Raw genomic sequence first — 22,430 nt, forward strand, 5'->3', positions numbered from 1 at the left:
CGCACAAGGCAATCTTTTACAGTCAACCATGGCATGGATATAAGAGAAAACGGAATAAAAATACGTTGCGTTGAGTTCCTTTTCGGATAATTTCACTTCTTACCATTGTAGTATAAAGGGATTTCCAATTGCAGACTATTCAAATATAGACATACACAGAAAATGAAATAAACGATGCGCGGCGCCAGCGGGACGATTTATCATAGATATTAAGCAATAGTATCGGTCGGTTATAACTAACGGGAAGACGGGTGCTAAGCGCCATCTGCACGGTAAAAATATACCATACTAGCTTGTGCCTGTGGTTTCGGCTGTGTGCAAAACTTTTCCGGGATATATGACAGGAATAAATGTCAGGAGTAATGTAGCTGCGTATTAGTGAAGGTATTTTCTAAATCGGTCTAATAGTTCAAAAGATTAGCTCCTACAAACATTTCCTCTCTATAATATTAATATAGATTAATAGTTAAACTATTAGTAACCAAAGTTTTGTTAATATTTTAGTGAAACGTTTAGTACAAACATACTCACGCCTATTATCCCCGAAAGGGTAGGCAGAGGCGCAACTGATGTACTCACTTTCCGCCGTAATATTCCGTCCCATAATGTGATAGGAGACGAGCCTATCGCCACATCGAGCAAATTCAAGACTCCAAGCTGTTACTGAGCAGGAAAACCTAATATCTCAGCCCAATCCGGAACCTCAGAGTGTTATCATACCGCGCACGTTGATACTACCCCCTAAGATGTTGTTATTACATAGATATTAGATACGTTATCCGAGCTCAATACTGGCAAGATGAAAGCAAGGTAATTACCCGACATTCACTTAGTCAACCTCCAACCACTGTCGCGGCCAGTCGCCTTACTAACTTATTATATTTTTATAAATAAAATGCCTTTGTATTTTTAGACGATGAACTAATTATATTCCAACTGTGAATAAAAAAAACGTTTCATTTCATACGTTAGTAATAATTTTACACTATTTAACTTATTTTTAAGTAATAAATGCATTTTATACGACTGTCGTGGCGACGATGGGGTTATCGACGCTCGTGCCCAGTCGTGCCCACTCGGGCTCACTCGGGCCGTATCAATGCGAACTGCTAGGGCGGTGTAGGTATGTGACTATAGTAAATAGTGCGCTGTTTTATGTGCAATTTTGTTAGCCTATGACATGACGCTACTATTTGTAAAACGTCATTGACTACCCCAGAAATTTTCAACTTGTTTACAATCGATATTAAGCCAAGTATAATTATCGAGTACCCTCCTTTCTGCTCGAGTTAATTTATCAAAATAAACAGCGTAGGTGAGCCCATGGCAACGCGGAATCGTAATTAACTGTCGCAAGGGCTTAGCATTCACAACGCCTCTCATATTCCTTTGAATGCGAAGGTGCTCAAACTTTCTGGCATACTAATATACAGATAATAATCACGTCTTCGGAGCCGTTCAATATTACGTACCGCAATTTTGAAGATCTTTGACCTTCCCAATCTTCCCTGTAACGCGCCGTAACGTTTTCCTGTACGCACCCCCTCAAAAAGTTATGTAACTCTAAAGTGACAATTTTTTTCTAACATTATTAATTATGTTACGCATAGTACCAGAAAATCGCTAAAATACCTTTGTTATTAATTTAAAATAAAAAAACCAATGTTACGTAACGCGTTGTTCGAACCTGCTCGTGTAACAGATCGTAAGGTTTTACAAGACTCCCCTTCCATCCAAACTGCGTTACGTAATAATTGAACGGCCCCTTTTCCCTTTTAAGGAGTGAAATGAGATCTCATATTTAAGGTTGCTGTTGGTAGGATATGTTTTATATCCGCCCGATAGCGACCACCGTACACAAGGTGAAAACTCGCCATAGAGACCCAAGTGTGTCGCGATCAGTGACCAGCCTGTATAACCAGTTCCAACTGACATACATACATACATACATAACATCACGCATTTTATCCCCGAAGGAGTATGCAGAGGCGCAACTAGGGCACCCACTTTTCGCCAAGTATGTTCCGTCCCATGATGTGATAGGGGGCGAGCCTATCGCCATATCGGGCACAAATTCCAGACTCCGGGCTGATACTGAGCAGAAAAACCCAAATATCACTTTGCCCGACCCGGGATTCGAACCCAGGACCTCAGAGCGCTATTGTACCGGACGTGCAATACAACTACGCCACCGTTGCAGTCTAACCAACTGACCTTAGGAGGAATCATCTCTCGTCAATCAAAACTCTATTGGACCCCACTCCACTTACCATAGAAGGGGTCACTTTACCATGCACGAAAAAATATATATTTGTAGATATATCAAAAGTTTGACAACCGCCTTTCTTAGCCACTTTGTACGTCTCATGACACTCGTCTTTATGAAATTCCTCCAGTATTTACATACGTAACGACGTTCCACCGGAGCTCTTATTGCCGTATCGGATGGCAATGTTCGCGAATTTCTAGGTTTGATTCCGGGAGGGGTTTAATTGGTGTAGTGTACTGGCTGGTACGTTTTTCTTAATATAATGTTTTGTTTCAAAGAAATGTCAGTTTGTAAATAAATGGATTCCGAAGTACAAACTCAGAATATTATTTCCATGTTTTCTGGAATTCTACAATTGGAGAGAAGATACAACAAAAATTTGGAGAATGATTAGTAAAAGGAAATAAATATTGACGGAATCTAAATAATATTTTACTTTCACTCATTTTGTATTGTGTGCATGCTGTGACGACTCGTAATTGAAACATTTAGCTTTTTGTTTGAAACTTTGTATTAATCAGGTATCGATGTATGTTTTGTGAGTTGTTCCTTAATAAATAAAATAAATAAATAAATATTTAACGTTCTAATCTGATTTCTTAAATAGATAGTGCTGACGTCATATAGAATATAGTATTAAATAGTAGTAATAAATCGAGTCAATAATTTATGATCTTTTGTAGCGGAAAATCTTATGACGCGGACGAAGCTTAGAACAATATGTTATGTTATACTAATCTGTTATATAGTCGCTAATAAGACTTGAGAAGTTCTGTATAGGAATTTCGAGGGTGTGTGAAGTCTACCAATCTCTCTCAGTAGTAGAGGAGGCCCGTGTCCAACAGTGGGACAGTATATTATACGGGGTTGATATTATATTATTGTTATATAATAACACACATCAACTGTAGATATGATTACCCCTCGGCGGTCGACACAATTATGCCGGCCTTTTGAAACTGGATATACACAGGCTGATACCGGAGCGCGACACTTACATGGGCCACTATGGCGGGTTTTAACACCTTATGTGTAATCGCTATCCGGGCGGATATACAATATATCCCTCAGCATTCTTTATACCGTCCTCTGTAAATCAATGTCAAGTTTTGTCGCTGATTTGCTGTATTTAGAACATAATTTTTATCGTCGAGTCATACTTATATTATAAATACGAAAGTTTGTGAGAGTGGATGTACATGTATCTTTGTTCCTCTTTCACGAAAAAACTACTGAACGGATTTGGATGAAACTTTACAGTAATATTCGTTATACATCAAAATAACACATAGACTACAAATTATAATGATTTAGTGTAATTTGGTCATTATATCGATACATCAAGTGGGAAAAAAAATATCCCGGAAAAATCCTTTACGCGGTCGAAGCCGCAAGCAAAAGCTAGTACTGTATATTTATATATACTATATATATGTCATGTCTTAGTAACAAGCCACTATGATAAATTACACAACAATTTATAACTTGTCACGATTAAATCCCTTGCATTGTGCGCAAAGACGTTGAATTAATTAAATTTTAATTAAATTAAACGTCTTGAGTACAATAATGTTGGTTTACGTAATTTTATACGAGGCGCGCCCCCCTTCCCCCTCCCGCCTCCCCCAAGTTCCACCCTTCGGGATTAACAAGATTCCATTAAAATTATTATGATGTTCGGGCCAAGTAAAGCTTCTTTAGGCAGCGTTGCGATAGTAAAGTAGCAATTGTATGTTGAGCCGCGGATTGGTAGAGTTTTATAGAGATTAAGGGTCACATTTGAAAGTAATTAGTTATTGTGTTTAAGTTAGTTTATATGAATCTTTGTTGATTCAGATATATGTGCTAGGTTTTGGTATAGAAAAATGTTAATAGTAGTATTTAACCGTGTCTTTATTTATCTTTATGGATAAACAAAGTATTGCTCGCGACTTCGCCCACGTGGGAATCATTTCTTCAGAGGTTTAACGAAGTCTAGTCCCGCTACACTAGCGATTCATAGAGCCACATGGACGATGCCAGCGCCATATTTAAAAAATATAATTAATGAATCCTATATTTACCCATGGGAGTAAACTATCGGAATAGAAGTAAGCCTAATGGTAAGCGATACGCCCGCCAATAAACAGCAGAAACACCATCCAACACCTTGAATCACAAAGTATTATTTGGTATTTCACTGCGCTCGCCATCCTGAGACATGAGATGTTAAGTCTTATTATGTCCAGTAGTTACACTGGCTATAATAATGGACACAACACGTTGTAACAAATACTATGAGGATCAGATATCTGATCGATTTTCGTCAATAAATAGTAAATGTGCGTAAGAAACGAATATTTAATTCACAATAAGACACTTTAAGACAATTTACGGGGCGAATTGAGGTGTTGTTCTTCCGAAAAGTCGAAGTTACAATACCTACCTACCTATTACAATTACACAGAATTATAATTTTTAAAATACTTTTCTTATGCTCTTCAGTCGTCGTGGATAATCTTATCCAACATCTTAACATCTATTAAGAATTATAATTTGTATTCAATTTACCGTCTTCAATATCCTCCAAATCCGAACACAATAGTGGTGTGTATTCATTAAATGTACAATGTAGTAATACTATCAAATTGTATTGACTCATGGACGCTTGAAAGCCATTATAAATCAATGAAACTTGTGATTAAAATTTTCCTGTTTTTAGGGATAATTTTATGACACCCTATTTTGTATTTTTTTTTGTGATATGTGTTCAGTAACGCCAGCAAATAAGGACATTTTTTTGGTATTTATAACTAATGATATTAAAAAAATATTGTTCCTAATATAAAACAAGATGATACATAACAAAGTTTCCCTTTTCCGAACATAAATATTTCTTAAACCATTCTACATAGTTTATATAAAGGTGCGTCATACTGCGGTCGATACCCTTCGTATAATAACACCCTTACTTTACCTTCCAAACTGTTGGAGCTAAGTGTAAAACTTTACTCTTTAAAACTAATTAATTCCACGCTATATCCATGTTGTTTAAGGGTTATGTCACAGTATTAACTATGAGATGTTGACATGCGAGCGATAATATTGCAAGCATTGACGTATTTCTACTGATTATAAGCCTGTAGAGTAGCGATGCGTCAATACAACTCGATTCCCACCGGCTTCCATTTTAGGTTTATTTTTGTCTGTTTTTTTGTTTTCTGTTAAATTATGTTGTTGTTTGTTAAATTATTATCGCGATATGTTAGCTAATGGTTCTTTTGCCTCGGGTTCTCTTCGCCACGGGTGTAGAGTATGTGGCGGTACAATCAATGCATACATCGCCATCTCGTCAACATCGCCGGAACTGCAAGATGATCGATGCGCTGACACTACTGTAGTGATAACACACAGCAATCACGTTAGATGGCGACAGACGATCCTGGATTACGCTTGCACAATTTGAACAACGCGTCGCATATATAGCACCTCCGAATAGGAGCCGTCGGAGGGGCCGCGGCCGGTCACAAGTAACGTCTGCCTGACTGGAAATATTTCCCTTCCGTAGAAGAACGCAACCATCTGTTCCTCTATAGTGGCGTTAACCTTTACGCTAAAAGTTCAAACGTTTGGCGAGTATTTTTAACCTAAGTGGCTTTACCTCGGATAGTCGACATTGTAATTTCTCTAACAATGGTGAAGAGTCCATATAAGTCGATTCCTGCCGGGGTCTCTTACTTAAATTATGTAAAATAATTATCAGATCCTTTGTTATACATTAATACCTATATTATTTTTGGGAAAATTTTACCTTCCACCAGGGTTCTCCAATGATACAACGTAAAAATTTACATAAAGAATGTATTATTCGAGACCAAACTTTCAACAGAGATGAAATTTTAATGAATGAGTGTTGAGATGATTTGAAGACTGAACTCAATAATTTATTGGCTACATATTGGATAGATCTTTCAATAAACCAATAAAAAAACAATGCACTTGTACTGACCCAAACTACGTCTCGATTATGAAAATCCATCCAACAATCTTTACTCACATCGCTTGCAGTTCCACACGACCCTAACTGAAATTTTGAGCGCCTCCGTCTTGACGGTGTCTCAGGTGGCGCCCCCCGCCGCACGCCCCCCGCCGGCAGGGGGCGCCGACGCCCCTCGCGAAGCTCCTCTATTTTCGCGGCTGCGAATAAGTAAGGTACATTAGAATATTCATGATATATGTATGTACTAGTGATGTACTTATTTTTATGTTTTGCGAATGCGAATATTTATATTTAATTGTTTTCTGTCATAAATTACGTTAAATACGTGTAAAGCTTAAATCTAAGTGCATAACTGTTTAACGATAAAATGTTATTAATATACAAAAGAAAAACTGTACAAATAGAATTAGTGACTTTACTCAATAGCTAATGACATCAGTCCAGTAGCTAGAATTTAAAATTATTTGCGACCAATGACATTATAAATACAGTCGTAAATGGCAAATTCGATAATATTGCTTAATGACGACACGATCTAGCCTTTCATCTGATTGTAAGCGATACTACCGCACATAAACAGTGGAAACACCATCTAACACCTTGTTAGAGGTGTTAATTCTTTTTGTATTCAGTAGTTACACTGGCTACAATATCCTTTAAACCGGAACACAACTGTGACTGCACACTGCTGCTTAGCGACAGAAATAGACATTGCGGTGTTGCCTACCCAGATGAATTCTCACATATGAGTAAAATAAATATTATAATATTATAAATCGTCGGTTTACTGCAAGAAGTGATTAACTGACAAATACAAAAGTATGAATCAAGACACTTTTAGTTTTAGTTACATTGTTTTCCCTATATCTTAGATATAATTTTTATTCTTAAAATCAAGTGAGTATATTAAATATTATATTTTTATGCGTTATAAACTATACTTGATGATTTTTTGCAATTAGTGAGTTTTTGCAGTAAACCGACGAAAGGTTTCAAGGTTTTATGTTTGTTACCTTAGAACTTTTGCCAAGTTTGTGTTTTATTGGTTGTTAAAGAGCTCTATTATTATTATTATCCTTCAAAACCGAACACATTTAGCTGTACGTTGAAAATACCGAATTCGATGTAACAGCCGAACATGTTACATCACTATCTCATACGTGTATCGATCCTTCTACAATCACTTCTTTGTTCTTATCCTGAGTCACGAGAGGTGCGGAACTGGGGGACTTCGGGCTATAGCCCTTTGGGTCTCATTAGAATTAGTCTTATGGGGGGTAATGTCTCACGTTACTATAATCTGAGTTAGGCTGTATCTATTGCCAAGGCAAATGTATTCGACTTTGAAGGATAATAATAATAATAGAGCTCTTTATTGCATAACCAATAAAACATAGAAGAAAATAAATACAAGACATGGTTATAATGGGCGGTTTTATCGCTAAAAGAAATTTCTTCCAGAATACCTTTGGATGGACAGAAACAAATATAAAATTGGGTGCTATTTTATAACACTCTCTCGTAAATGAACTGAATATGAATGAAAGAAATGAATAAAAACTAATTTAGATTGACATTTTACACCCTCAAAACCTAAGTATAAAGTCTGTAAAAAAGAATTATTTTGACGCAAATAATTAGTTTCCAATAGGGTATTTGTTTTGTGCATTTTTAATATGTAACCGCAATGAGTACACAAAAGAAATCCTTCTGTCAAAACAGCATTAAAATTGGATAAGAAATGATGAGACAGTAATTCAAATTTTAAATATTATTACGAGCAAGAGTGGGTGTGGAGTAGGGATATCGCTTCATCTCTTTCTTACGCACGCAGCGTAATGCCCGCTGACGTCACATGCAAGTATTTTGTCCCTTTTCTGTTTTTTGACACTCACCCCTACTACCTAATTTCAATGGCTTAAGGCGCGTTGGGGTAAGATCGTAGGAGGTGTAACATCGTATAAATGAAATAACTTACTAACAACACGTGCCGATTAAAGGAAAACGTTTGTCGTAAATCTGTCGTACAAGTTGTTAAAGTAATATCAAAACGCCAAGGAATAAATCAGCGAGCGAGCCCCGCGCCGCACCCCGCGCTGCGCCCCGCGCCGCCGCCCGCGCGCAAACTTAGAGCACGTACCTCTTTATCAACTACCAAGCTTCGCTCGTTTTGAATATATACTTAGGGTTGCCAAGCTCGCAATTCACCAGTTATCTAATAAGGTTCACACCGTATGGCTGGGTACTCAATGATGTTTATAATTTATATTACTCCATGTATTGTCCGGGCCGTCAAAAATGTATTATTAAAAATATACTTACTTTATTTCATGAACTTTAAAGTCGCTCTCAAAGGAATGTCTGCAGCCGCTTATCAGTTGGCAGATAATTGATGAATAAGGCGGTATATATATGCAATTATAACGTCATTAGTGAAATCAGAAATAAAATTTCTTGAAAAATAAAACAGAAAATGTGGCGCTGTGGTGGGGTTATTCCTCTATAACTGCCGGTGACACTCGATAACGTCACAGCTTGCTATTACAGTTATTTGACCGCCACAATTTTCGAAACTTTATATTTATTATTGTGTGGATTTTGTAATTTCTTTTGACGTCAAATTTTGGATAATATGTACTTTTGATAAATATATTGAAAAGAGCAGTCAACTACCCTGCTACTATTGTTTATGAGTAGTCGTCAAACCTTCAAACGAGTTCCGCTTGTTATTCAGTAGCAAAAGAAAGCATAATGGTTTCTTATGTTTACGCAAATGTTAGACATTGAAAATAAAACTATTTTTTCGCGGTTTTCATATTATTATTTTCTCCCGACATTTCGAAGACTTTGCAGCCTTCATGGTCACGGGGGCACTGAGGTGTTGTCCATCCGTAAAGTCAAAGTTACAATATCTACCTACGTTTTACGAATATACATTTTTAAAGAAAGCCTAAAAATTAAAGCAAAATACGAAAGATAATACTGACCTCAGCACAGCCCTAGCGCGGACCGTAATGCGGAACAAAGTTAAATTGAAGACGAACGAACCACTACGTACTGTGATTTCTTAAACGAACAATTTGCGAGATAACCGTCTCGAATATTTTACTCAGTGACGTAGCTTGACATAGGGGCCCTATATCAAAATTTGTTGAGGCCTTTCAGGGCAGTGCGAAGTTTTAGGCGCCCGCTTTGTTTCATATAGGTATGGGCCAAAAGGGGTCCCTAAAGCTTGGGGGCCCTGTATCATTGATACTGCGGTAACTGCGCCCCTGATTTTACTATAAGGACTGACTTTTTAATTTTAATTTATTTGTAGGTAATACTTTAACACAAACGAATTAAAAATGAAAATTATGTGTATAAATTTGTAGGTCTGTCTCACTTTTATATTCGATGTAATTATAATTTACTAGTTTTTGCCTTCGGCTCCGTTCGCATGAAACAGTTTTTCCGGTATAAAAAGTAGCATTCAGGATCAATATAGCTTACTATTAATGTTTTTTTTTTTTTAATCGAGTAATAGTTCTAAAGATTGGCGCGTTCAAACAAACAAAAACAAACTCTTCAGTTTTAGATAAAATAATAAATAAATAAAAAAAATAAAAATAAAAAAGCCTTTTATTTCTTATTACTTCAACTAAAAAATATGATAAGATACTTAACTAATTTAACTAATTTTATCTCTAACAATATGCTTATATAAAATTAATTGATATCTAACTAATAAGAACCCCTCGTTTCGAAGGTGAAGGCCTCCTCTAGAGTTTTCCATTTGTCCCTATCTTTAGCCGTGTTCATCCAACTTTCACCTGCCACCTGCACTACATCATCTGCCCACCTGGCCGTTGGTCTACCTCTCTTTCTGGTGCCTGATGGTCCGGTCCAAGAAGTCAGTCTTTGAGTCCATCGATTGTCGGTCAACCTGGCTATGTGACCAGCCCAGCGCCACTTTAATTTCTTTGAGTGGCACAGTGCATCTATAACTTTCGTCTTTTCCCTTATATTTTTGTGAGGTATTTTCTGTAGTCTTTTTACTTTCGAAATACTCCTCTCCATACTTCTTTGGCATGATTTAATTTTGTTCTCTATTCGCTTGGTAAATTTCCAAGTCTGACTGGCGTATGTCAGAGAAGGGAGAATGCAAGAATCCATGACTTTTGTTTTATTCTTAATGACATATCACTTTTTAATACTTCTTTTAGGCTCCAAAATTTCTTCCACGCGTTTGTTACTCTCCTTTCTATTTCGTGTTCATTGCTCAGTTTATAAAATGAAATTTGCTTACCCAGGTAGATAAAGGAATCAGTTTTAGATATAGATATAAATTTAATGGATAAATTTTATATGATGATTGAAAAATCTGTCTTAAAACGTGGAAAAAGCATTGATGTTATAGTCGGGAACCAGCCAACCGATGACAGAAAAAATGTGCATTCAAAAATTCTACTTATGTAAAAAAAATAGTTTGTGAAGAGGTTACAGTGATGTTCGAATCCATATGAGAAATAAAACGCTGAAATTGCAGTGATATTTAGCCATGTAGCATTATATTTTTCTTTTTATTTTCGAATTAGATCACAGAGGGTATTGGCGGGAAATGGATATCAAGCAGGCTAACAGAAGCTAATTTATAATGAATATTTTCTGTTGGCCACATCTGCAATAGCTTATAACAGTCAATGTTCTATAATTACATGGTGACATTATATAGACTCTATATAATGTATTTTCCCTCTCTAGTTCTTATTTCATGCAGTCGATTCATGTGTTTTTTTTATTCAGCTTATAATTATTGTGCATATTCAATATTATTTGTTTTTGTGATAAATAAACTATAAAAGTATTTGAAGGTCAAAGGAACTCCTAAATGCAAATGACTTCTAGCAGACTCCTGGTCTCTTGGTCAACAGTGGACTTCCAAAGGTTAAATATGATAACGATTTACACTCTAAAATCTCATATTATGTCTACTATTTGCTTACTACATTGAATTATAATAAATATTGGAAGTTACCAACAAAACCTTATTTAACAATCTAGGTTACTAAAATCAAAATATTTCCCGCCATTTTTCAATTTCGCCGGGAAACTAATTTATTCTCCTTGTGTATTAGAAAGGTAAGGCCGCGAGGGTTGCGGAGGAGCGCGGGGGCGAGGTGCGGGGGTGGGACGGGGTGCCTGTACATTTTAATACATTATTCGACGGCACATAAGTGGCACGGTAAAGCATAGATGAGATTCAAGATGGCGGCGCGCCTCCTTGAACAGTTCTTAGCGCGAGCGTGTGTGAGAACTCTGTGGAAATGGCTTTTTGGTTCAATTTTATGTTCTAAATTCGAATTTTAGTGAAAAATACATGTATTTGAATGGTATTAACAAATACTCGTACATTGAAAAAGTATAAGTACATACGTAAACTTTAATCTGGGAAAAATCTCACGCAATACCTAGTGTTTTATATTTTACATATGTATATTATCTTGATTTGGCGCCAGTCGCCACAATATGGACCGTGTTAAAGTCTATTTTAAGATTTAATAGTGCTTAAGTCAACTTTCCCACCAGGATGATAATTAGATGCAATCAAAATAAATGCATAGCAATTTTTTACTCTTCAATACCTTGCAGGCTAACATTCAATCTTTTGAGGAAATTATACTAAGCCTCACAGGTTTTTATTAATGTTAGGTTACCATAGCAAAAATATTGCTTGCCTCTACCTACTTAGGTCTTAAAAGTCTTCATTCTCTTTCCTTCTTTAAACATCAAAACCACAGCCCATTTTCGAGGTTAATAGTGGAACGACATTTCTTTACGATTACAATTCGAACTTCATACATATATACTAAAGATCTGCATTATCGTTCTATTCTCTTTTTTAAAAATGTAAATAGTCTGTCTCCCATACATTCTTAGCCCGAGCACACGAAATTATAATATCGACGGTAGTTTTCGCGAGGAGGCCTCTCGGGGGGGCGGAGGGAGGGCCGCGGAGGGAGAGGGGGGGGGGCAAGAGCGCGTGATAACCCGCTACTACGCCAACCGCTTATTTACATACATTACATATAATTTCGACGTCGCTATGTACTTGAGATAGTTTTTGAATGGATCTCCAAGATGGTAGAGAAGCAATTTAACATTTGTACATAAAAACTCGGTCGAGTCGAGTTCTAAGAAGACATTCTAGGACCTTCTAGAAGAATAAAGAAAATAATTATTTTATTTAGATTGAATCACGTGCAAAGTTAATAAATTATAAAGTACAGCACATTGACGTATATTCTATAGACACGAACGTCCATATAAAATACTAGCTTTTGCTCGCGGCTTCGCTCACGTGAAGGGGTTTTCCGGGATAAAAGTCCAGCTTGTGCATTGTAAAAAAAGTATCCGATTTAATTATATTTATGGCTCACTATTTTGGTCATAGTGGCTTCCACATAAAAGGTAGATATATGCTGTTGCGGACTTTTATTTAGAACTATTTAATACAAACAATCCTACGGTACATCATCTCTGTCTAACTCCAACGGTTTAGGCAGCGTATGCAAAGATAGCAACTTTTTTCCGACTTACTTGATATGTATCGTTATATTATTACCCAATTACACAAAATCATTATAAATTGTAGCCTATGTGTTATTCTGATGTATAACCAATATTACTGTAAAGATTCATCCAAATCCGTTCAGTAGTTTTTTCGTGAAAGAGAAACAAACATATATACATCCATGCTCACAAACTTAGGCATTTATAATATTAGGATTTGTTCAAAATCTGGATTTACTGAAGTTCGCTGCAGTGCTAAAACATCAATCGTCGTCTAACCAAACTGTTAAAACATGCAGTGCTAAAGCGCTTTAGAGTATAAGTGAAATGGTAACCAATACCGGATTGCAGTACAGTGCAATTGCATACAGTGAATGTTACTCAGATCACGTCAATGGACATCTGTATACCCCATCCATACCTCTGTTACGAAATATGTTGTAGTCAAATCGACCAGAATACGAGGTCATTAAAACAAAGTTCAAACTTGACCAAATACTAAGTGGTTATCGTCAATTGCTTCCGGACCAAGTCTCTTGAGATTATGAGGGCATGAGCCCAGGTATACCATATCCACAGAAATGCGGAATTTAAACGAAGAATTGAATAAGTAAGATAGCAAACTTCATGTTGATAATGAAACAATGAACAGCTGCCTTTAAAAAAAATGTTTTTTGGATACTTGCAAAAAGATGGATATACCCGTAGACGGAATAGAGCCCCAGACCTTATGTTTTTTTTAATCTTTATTTAAGGAGCTTGGTCGTTATTTCACGATTATATCGCTCCGTACGTCCACTTTTAACCGTGCCTACTAAATTTTGATGAAATCAAAATATTTTTTTAATAAAGCCTTAGACTCTTCTGATACAGGAACCGACAAAAAGCTATTTATGCTGCCCACATTAAAGCTCAAAGTATGAGGCCCACTCGGACAAAACATGAAGTACGTCATCTCTTACTCCACAGTCAGAGCAGTTTGGGGAGTCTGACGCCCGCATAAGATGCCTACACACCTTAACCTTATTTATAACACTAAATTATAAATAACCATGAAAACTTTTTTTAGCCACTATTCGAGTTTCAAAAAGAATTATAAAATATATGGAAATTCGAGTTTGCTTATCTGCTCTTTGACATATTATTTTCTTCGTTTATTATCTAAATATATGTTTGAATGACATCTAGCAGTTTTATATAATTTACACAGATTTTTATAAGTATATTCAAATGGATAAAGAATTAAATAAGCCATCATTTAAAGAGGAGGAACCGGCGCGTCCAGCGGCTGATGACTTCGACGCCTTCCTACCCTGGGCCTGCACGCAGCTGCAGGTCCACGCTACCCTCGATATCGTCAGGGTAGTTCAGAGTAAGTTTACCATACTTTGCTGGTTGTGGAAATCTGGTGCAGACCTTAACAAAGCTGAATATGACAGGGGTCTCTTACTTATCTTCTTATACCCCCTTGCTCTTATCCCACTCCTATATGGGGTCGACGCAATATATTCCTTCAATCAATATTCTACTACTTATAGTAAAGTTACAATTTTATATTACATAAGTCTTAGGATTATACTGATAAACGCTCAAATAATGGGTCTGTAATAAAAATGACAAAAATGAAAGCTATTTCAATGATTTTAATTCCAAATTTAATAATTTATTCAGTTAATTATACTGTTTCAGATATTATTACAAATACAGCAACGACTCTTCAAATCTTATTGTCATTTATCTTCAGTCCTATTTCTAACTTTTTCCTTTGAACGTGAGTCGTGACTAGTTTTAGATCAGCCCCGGAACCTTTGTATAGCATTATGTGTGATTCAATACTTTGTAGTCATAAGGTATGAGGGTTTATTATAGTTCATGGGCAGTCATACCCTTCAGTTTCAAATGTTTCCTTTATGCAGGAGTATTGATTCATTATTTATTTAAGTTAAACCCTAACCATATACAAGACGAAACCAATGTACCGTTTCTGCAAATTGGAATAGATTTGAAGTCTTATTAAATTTCAGATGAATACGTAAGCATGGCATACACAGACAGATCGAAAGCGAAGAGCAAAATAAGTCGTCACAAAATAACTCCATCAAAAGCTGATGTGACATCAGTACTGAACAAAGAGGACAAAAGTGCCAATACCCTCGCGGGCTGGGTGGTCTCAGAGAAGATCGTTAGGATAATCACAATATACGACAGTGCAGACAACCTTACGCAAATAAAGTTTGACAACAACTATCATGTACCTCAAGTTATCGTCAAACTGATCGGCATGATTATTCAGTTCCAGACAAATTTAACAACTTTCACCATCAATAGAGGTTTAACTGCTTCCATCATTTACGAAATGTTCAAATTCTTACCCAATTCGCATATCACTGACATTTGTTTGGACAATACGTTTTTACAACAGGCCAATTACCACATCTTGCTTGATAACCAAAGCTGTTTGCGTCATCTATCATTATCGCGATGTAAAATTGATGACATAGTGGTAGATAATATAGCTTCAAGACTGCGTCATCCGTCACCAGCATCAAAAACTTTGAGCCTGTTAAATTTATCTTCGAACAAGATCACGGATTTGGGCGCTAAGTACATAGGAGAAGCGCTTAGGTCTAACAGACAGTTGTGTTACCTTAACTTGGCTAGCAACTCCATATCTGATGATGGAGCTACCTTCATCCTTAATAGCCTGACTGAGTTCCCTATGACATACGAAGAAGTTATCCAAACTAGAACAAGACACGTGACTTATTTGAAGGAGAAAAATAACCTTATAACTAAAATGATGAAGGAACTGAAAGCGGGTGATATTGACAGGAAACCCCTGAAGAAAAAGGTGCCCAGACCGACATCGTCGGCTTCAGGGAAGAAAGGAAAAATGGATAGGGAAGGTTCGCTTAAATCCATACCAGACTCGAAAAGTTTAGGTAATGTTGAAGCTATTTTTTATGAAAAAGCAACCAATATGGCGGAGGCAGCGATTGGCGAATTCACAGACCCGTTCTGTGCAACAGAGATAAATTCGAAAGAAGGCGTCGCATACTCCTTTGGGAACAACACACTGAGCTACATAAATTTGGCGTATAATAACCTCAGCTATTTTACTCTGAGAAAGTTATTAAGCGTCCTGTTATACCAGAAATGCCTGAACAGAAAGCCCAGGGGAATTGTAAACGTGTGCATTGAAGGTAATTGTTTGCCACACACTTGCAGGGAATTAAAACAGCTGGACGAAGTGTTGGAAATGGGCCTGCTGGCCAGTAGAAGGCTTTCAGCGGTGTCGAAGAAGAGACCGCAGTCTAGAAGCGGCAAATAGATCTGTGATACGAAAAGAAGTCATCAGTCAAGCGAATAAGGATCAGGATAAGGACTATTTAAACCCAATTGTTAGGTACAACCTGACTGATTGAAAAGTGAGACTATCAAACTATTTTAAACATACAATTTTTTTAAAATATATCTTTAGATGTAAACGAATTACAGAAGCAGGTTCTAATGTATTCAATTATTCGTTTAGTTTACGAATTTTATATATTTAAAAATAGTTTTTATGAATTTAATTTTATGAAGTTTTGAATACCTATATCCGTTAAAACTTGCATTTATAATAATTTTAGAAAATGATTATTGAAAATGTTTTTTATTTTTATTATTAGTCTAAATAGGTTTGTGATGTAGTTAGTTTTATATTAATTTATTAAAGATTTTTATAATTTTTATCTGATTTTCTCTTTTAAGTTTGTTAGGTTAGGTTAATTATAATCTTATGTCTTTTAATTATAGATATTAATTCATAATTCCAGACACTAAGCACTAAATCTATACACGAGTACTATGACATCTTATCTCAATTCTTTTATAAACGTCATGAACATGGTAAACTGCAATTTACTTTTGCCCAGTAGTAAAATATATACATCGAAAAGGTTTGTGTTTTGAGTCAAGCCTACCGCGATTTTAAAAAACGATTATAATCGCATTTTTCGATCCAAATATGAAAATAGACCAATCAAAACGATGCTCTTTTGGCATGCTTGCAAATGCCTTATTTTAATTGGTTGATTCTCAGGATCGAATCGAAGATTAAGATTGGGATAGTTTATTGAAAACCAGACGTTAGTCGCATCATATTGAAGACAGCCTATTCTAAGAACCTTCGTAACTCATATCCAAGACGCACAAATGTAACAAATCGCGCGCCTGCAAAATTCCTCCGCGTAGGGACGCGCGGGGCGCGAGGCGCGCGCGGGGTGGCGCGTCGATATTCGCGCTCGGAAGCCATCTTAAAATATAAGAGCGGTTGCTCCCCGCGCCCCTCGCGCCCCCGCACGCCCCCGGCCGCGTCCCCACCCGCCTCCTTAGACGCTCGCTTTTTCAAACTCCGGCGGTGTGCCGTTGGCAGAGGTTGGCAACATTTGGTCGACGGCGGAGATTTTAATTTTATTCTTAACGGTCAACGTTTCAATATTGCTTTATGGAGATCAGCTGGGTTTATTCAGTTGTCTTGATTCGGTGCTTTTAGTTGGAGTACCAAAGCGTGTTTTGTTTTTTTGGATTGTCATAGAATGTTATCTGTAAATGATGAATGACTCGGTACGGCTAGTGGCCATGGGTATGTATACAAAATATCTTTATATTTAATCTATTTAAAAGTATCAAATCCGTTACGTCAGAAAATGCACGTGTATTTTGAATAGACATTATCAAATACCCAATTGTTTTTTATAATATGTCAATTGATTTAATTTTAACTTACACAAATAACTTGATTACATTACCCAACCAATGTACAAAAAACAGCCAAAAATAACTGACTACCTATAAAATATGTAACTTTATAAATTACTTCTATACCTAATATTTTCTATATCACAATACTACCTTTCAACATACATTAATTTTAAAACGTTTCATATAAAAGTCAAACAACTATTTTAATTTAAATACGAACATTTTCTCCACACGTACACCCATACATTACCATCTTGAAGATCGTAAACTTGCCGCACCGCGCAAATCAATACGGCATTACCCCACGCTCACCGATGCAATGCAAAAACTATTGAAATGAAAATATAAGCTCGCACACAGACGCAGGTGCCGCCCGCGCCCTCCACCCGCCGCCCTCCGCCCGCGCTGCGCCTTAGACGTTGGCTTTTTACATGAGTATAAGCAGCTGTAGAGAGGCGCGCAACATTTGGTATACTGGAAAGAAAATGTTTAGATTGATGTAATGTGTTATTTGAATTTGTAATGCTGAATTAGAAGATGATTTTAAGTAAATTGGTTGATTTGTTTAAATGTGTATATTAAAATAAAGATTTAAAATTGCGCCAAATAAATCAAGTTCCTTTCATTATTTGAAAAGTTACGCGAACAATAAGTTTTAATTGTACCGAAAATCACGTTTCTTAAATCTCACAACACCAAGTATTAAAAAAATTACAAAAAGTAACAAGTTTCAAAAAAGCAATTTCTATAGCTCTATACATCAATTGTTACCCTTACGAAAACAAGTTTTTACTTATCTTTTTATTCGTATTTAGTTCGACTTGAGACATTCATCCCTTTGTGATTATACGACAGGTTTTAAAAAAACGGGTATGGTCACTAGTGACTCCGCTCCGTGGGAATTTTGTCAGTATTCGGACTTTTCAAACATTTCTTGACCAACCTGTTCATGATTAGGGTGGGGCGGTATCTTCTTTACTCGAATACCCGTTTCGGACAATTAGTTTCTGATTTTATATTGTACGATTAGAAATCGAGTTTTATTGGTGTTATCGGGGTCATGAGAAATTTAAGGTTATGGGAAAGGATTTAGTATAATGTAATGAGATGTAAGGGTTTAAAAATAAAACTGCTCTGTTCAGTGCGTGCTGTTTTTTTTATTTCGAATAGTTTCGACAAATACCTCAATCACAGGTTTGAACTTATTTAACAATCGTTTTAAATATATTTTATAGAATGTGCAAGTTTTATATCTTCGGTGGACGCAATAGGTACTTGTTAGTTTTAAAATTCCTATATAAAACCTTGATACATGAATGTTCAATTTCCTTTTAATTAAGTATCATAATTTCAGTTAAATTGATTGGATAATTTAAAAAACTATCAAGAAAATCAAGTTAATACCTGTAGAATTTAATATTTTCTTGAACAATACGTAAAGGCGATCTACCTCTTGCTTGGCCATTTTCTCCCTACCTCTTGACTCTCATGACGCAAAACGTGTCTAATCCCCATACAAACATATTCCATGTCAAGCACATCTTTAGAAATTAAGAAAGTGTAATAATCATAGCAATATTAAATTTAATTTCAAAAAACAAAACAAGTTTTACCTTTTTATTTCGGTTTTTCTCACGCAAGTCAAACTTTGTATGAAAATAAAACCTGTTTTTATATATTTTCAGTAGAGGGACCTGCACTCGCATGTAGAGCGGTATACATATAGGAGCTATAGCATAAGACGAGGTAGTAGCGTTACCAGAAATGCTCGATGTTGTAATTATTTTTCAGGTATCTACTTTTATTTAAAATATTAAGATTTTTTTTATTTCCGCAGTAAGTAAGCATTATAATGTATTATATTTTTACAAAACCTCATAAAAAGAAAGAGGTTCTTGATTTGCAGTGTATTATTTTTGTTTCTTAACTCAGAAGTCCGTCCATCGTTATCCTAGTCAATTTAATTGCGTATTTTGTTAGCCTGTGACTTTTCCAGTAGTGTTTTTGCGTTGGGTTCTATTGGGTCGATTTTAGAGTTGGCTCATATTATTAATATAAATAAAAACATAAACAACACAGAAAAATAAATTAGGCCAAGACTTCAACATTATGTTAATTTATTTTTAATTTGTCATGTGTTTAATGACGGTGTAATCTTTTCTTTAAAATGTATTTTTCTTTTCCTAACTGAAATTGTGGCTATATCCATTTTACTGTATTAGCTGTACATTTCATCATTACTTCTGCCCACTGCTAGACAAAGGTAGCCTCTCGATCACACTCTTTTTGATCCTGTATGAGCCTCATTCACTAATTGTCATCATGTTTCGCGTAATTAAAAAGAAGAATAACTTGTTATAAATATATTTTTTATGTGCTTACGACAATTTATAATAAATATTGAGTAGTTTGAAGCGGTGTCGGTAATGAGTAATGACAAATCGGTTTATGATTAAGGTAAAAAATATTATAGCCTTGAAAATTAATACATAAATCAATAATTTATTCTTTAAATTGATCGTTTCAATATTGTTTAAAGATTATGTGGTATACTATAAATGATTTATCATTACAAGATATCAATTCATTTTTATTGATACGAAATGAGACTACATTATTATTATTGTCTCCATAAAACGTATCCAATATGTTTACTACTACAGAATATAATATTTCAACGTATTTAATTGAGAGTCTTGATTTATCTTCTATGTATTTATATATTATTCTACATGCAAACACTCAAACGCAAACTTTTGGTAAAGTAAATTACTTATTAAATACCAATACGAAGAAAGCCAAATATTATAACATTACAAACTCGTTTAAAACAATATGAAATCGATCTCTCAAGTAATATTCTATGAAGAGGCTTTATTACTTTATACTACAGTATATAATTTAGCATTGCGTAACATTCTGTTAAACCAAACATAATGACAATAAGACTATTCTGTAAAATTAATTGGCAAATTCAATACATAAAACTCATTTAAACGCTAACTAGTTAGTATTAAATAAGCCAAAACAAATGTAACCAACCCTCAATAATTTCAAACAAAAACGTTCAGATTAACGCACAAGTTAAAATTCATACACGACTTTCGTACGAAAACAACGCAATACCCTAATTAGGCATTTAATTATAAATCCGCCATGAATTCTTAACTGACTAGACATATTAAAATTTCACTTCCCCTGTCCTAACTACGCCTATAGCGTATCGCGGCGGCCCCATCTCCGCTGTCTTTCTAAGGGGACCGCATAAAATAGTTAGAGGGTAGGGGGAGCTACTTAACCGTTTTTAGGAGACTCCCCGCCCGACGTAGGAACACCCCGCTACTTCAACCCCACTTCCTGCTCCCGACCCCTTCCTCAGCGCCGGGTGTCGCCCCCCGCGCGTCCTATAACTATTCCTATATTTTTGCAAAAGTGAATTCTTACCGGGGGTTGACGATACCTGCGCTCGCTTTTATACTTGCGTTCTAAATTTAAATGCCAGCCGTTCATTGGTGTTTTTTGTTAGTAGTAGTGCGGGGGGCACCGAAGTGGGAGAGGGGGCTCGAAATTTGAATTCGGGTCGCGCGATTTGGTTTTAATTTTGCGGGATTTCGGCTAGAATGGACGATGTTTTTGTTTTCGCGCGTGCGGCGTGCATGCGTGATGGCTTTATTAAGGAATTTGAATTTGGAATCTCGGGTAGCACTTGGGGTGACAGGTAACATACTTATTTTTTTTTTATATAAATAGGTATATGTTTTTAAATAAAGAATATCAATAACCGGCAATTATAAAACCATTTATAACAATTCAAACTACATTGACTTGACCCAGAGTTCGTTGACCCGCAAATAAACTTGAGAAGGGAAATAGATATGACTGACCCTTGGTCTTCATCGATATAATTAATGAGAACGTAAAACACTTTCAATCCTGATTCTAAAATACAAAACTATGTCCCAATTAAAAAAGTAATTCATGCACTCAATAAGACCTAATATTCTTAATACAAATATCGTTCCAACTCATTTATTTCAATTAATCATAATTATTTTAATTTATGATAAGTAAATTTAATTCCCTTACAAAGAGAAAGATCTAAGACTCCGTCGTTAAAATTCACGGTGTCTTGTTTTACTTCACATATTTTTATATTCCTGAGAAATAACACGAGTAACGAACTAACATACTTAAAAAAATAAACAAAATTCAGTGACAGATAATATTTTTCATATGTAAATAGTTTGCAAGAGATGATTGACTAGAAAACATTTAAAATTTTACATTTACCAATTAAAAAAAAAAAGAAATTAAATGGTTTGATTTTTAAAATCGTATTTTTGTCAACCCGATCCTCCAACTAATAAACAAATAGCGTGAAATGGAACGATTTATAATAAAGTTTTTATCAAAGTGCGCCATATTTGAATGTTGGCTGTACAGTATTCGAAAGCAATGGCAGATTTCCTACTTCCGCATCTCGGAACCGCGGCGACACGAATCTGATGAAATCCACCCGCCCTGCGGAGATGGTTCAAATGCTTACATTCAAATATCTAAGTAGGTGCAAATTCTAGATAAACAACTAGTAATCAGTAACTAATTTAAATTTATAAAGAAATTGGAGGTAATATATTTAACTAAAGCTGCGTGGCCATTGTACAAATACTTGAATGCAATTATGACGTCACACTTACGTGTAAGATCAACCGCCATTTTGAAACGAACACAATCGCTTTTTTTGATCTATCTCAAAAACAAACAAAGTTGTTGACATACTTACGAATGAATCATTTCGATCGGTTCTTTCTCGAAATCGGATTGAAGATTGAGATTGAAATTGTTTATTGAGAACGGCTATAAGTCAGAATTACATGCATTATA

The 22,430-nt window shown here is 35.7% G+C and overlaps 1 protein-coding gene across 1 annotated transcript; it reads left to right on the forward strand.

Annotated features, from left to right (window-relative positions):
* The first annotated feature begins 14,030 nt into the window (after positions 1-14,030).
* Positions 14,031-16,131, forward strand: LOC115450073. The gene is made up of 2 exons (XM_037438561.1): positions 14,031-14,172; positions 14,825-16,131. The coding sequence occupies exons 1-2, from the start codon at positions 14,031-14,033 to the stop codon at positions 16,129-16,131; spliced, it is 1,449 nt and encodes a 482-aa protein (XP_037294458.1).
* The last annotated feature ends 6,299 nt before the right edge of the window (positions 16,132-22,430 follow it).

Source organism: Manduca sexta, chromosome 3, assembly GCF_014839805.1.
Source record: "Manduca sexta isolate Smith_Timp_Sample1 chromosome 3, JHU_Msex_v1.0, whole genome shotgun sequence".
NCBI classification, from domain to species: Eukaryota; Metazoa; Arthropoda; class Insecta; order Lepidoptera; family Sphingidae; genus Manduca; species Manduca sexta.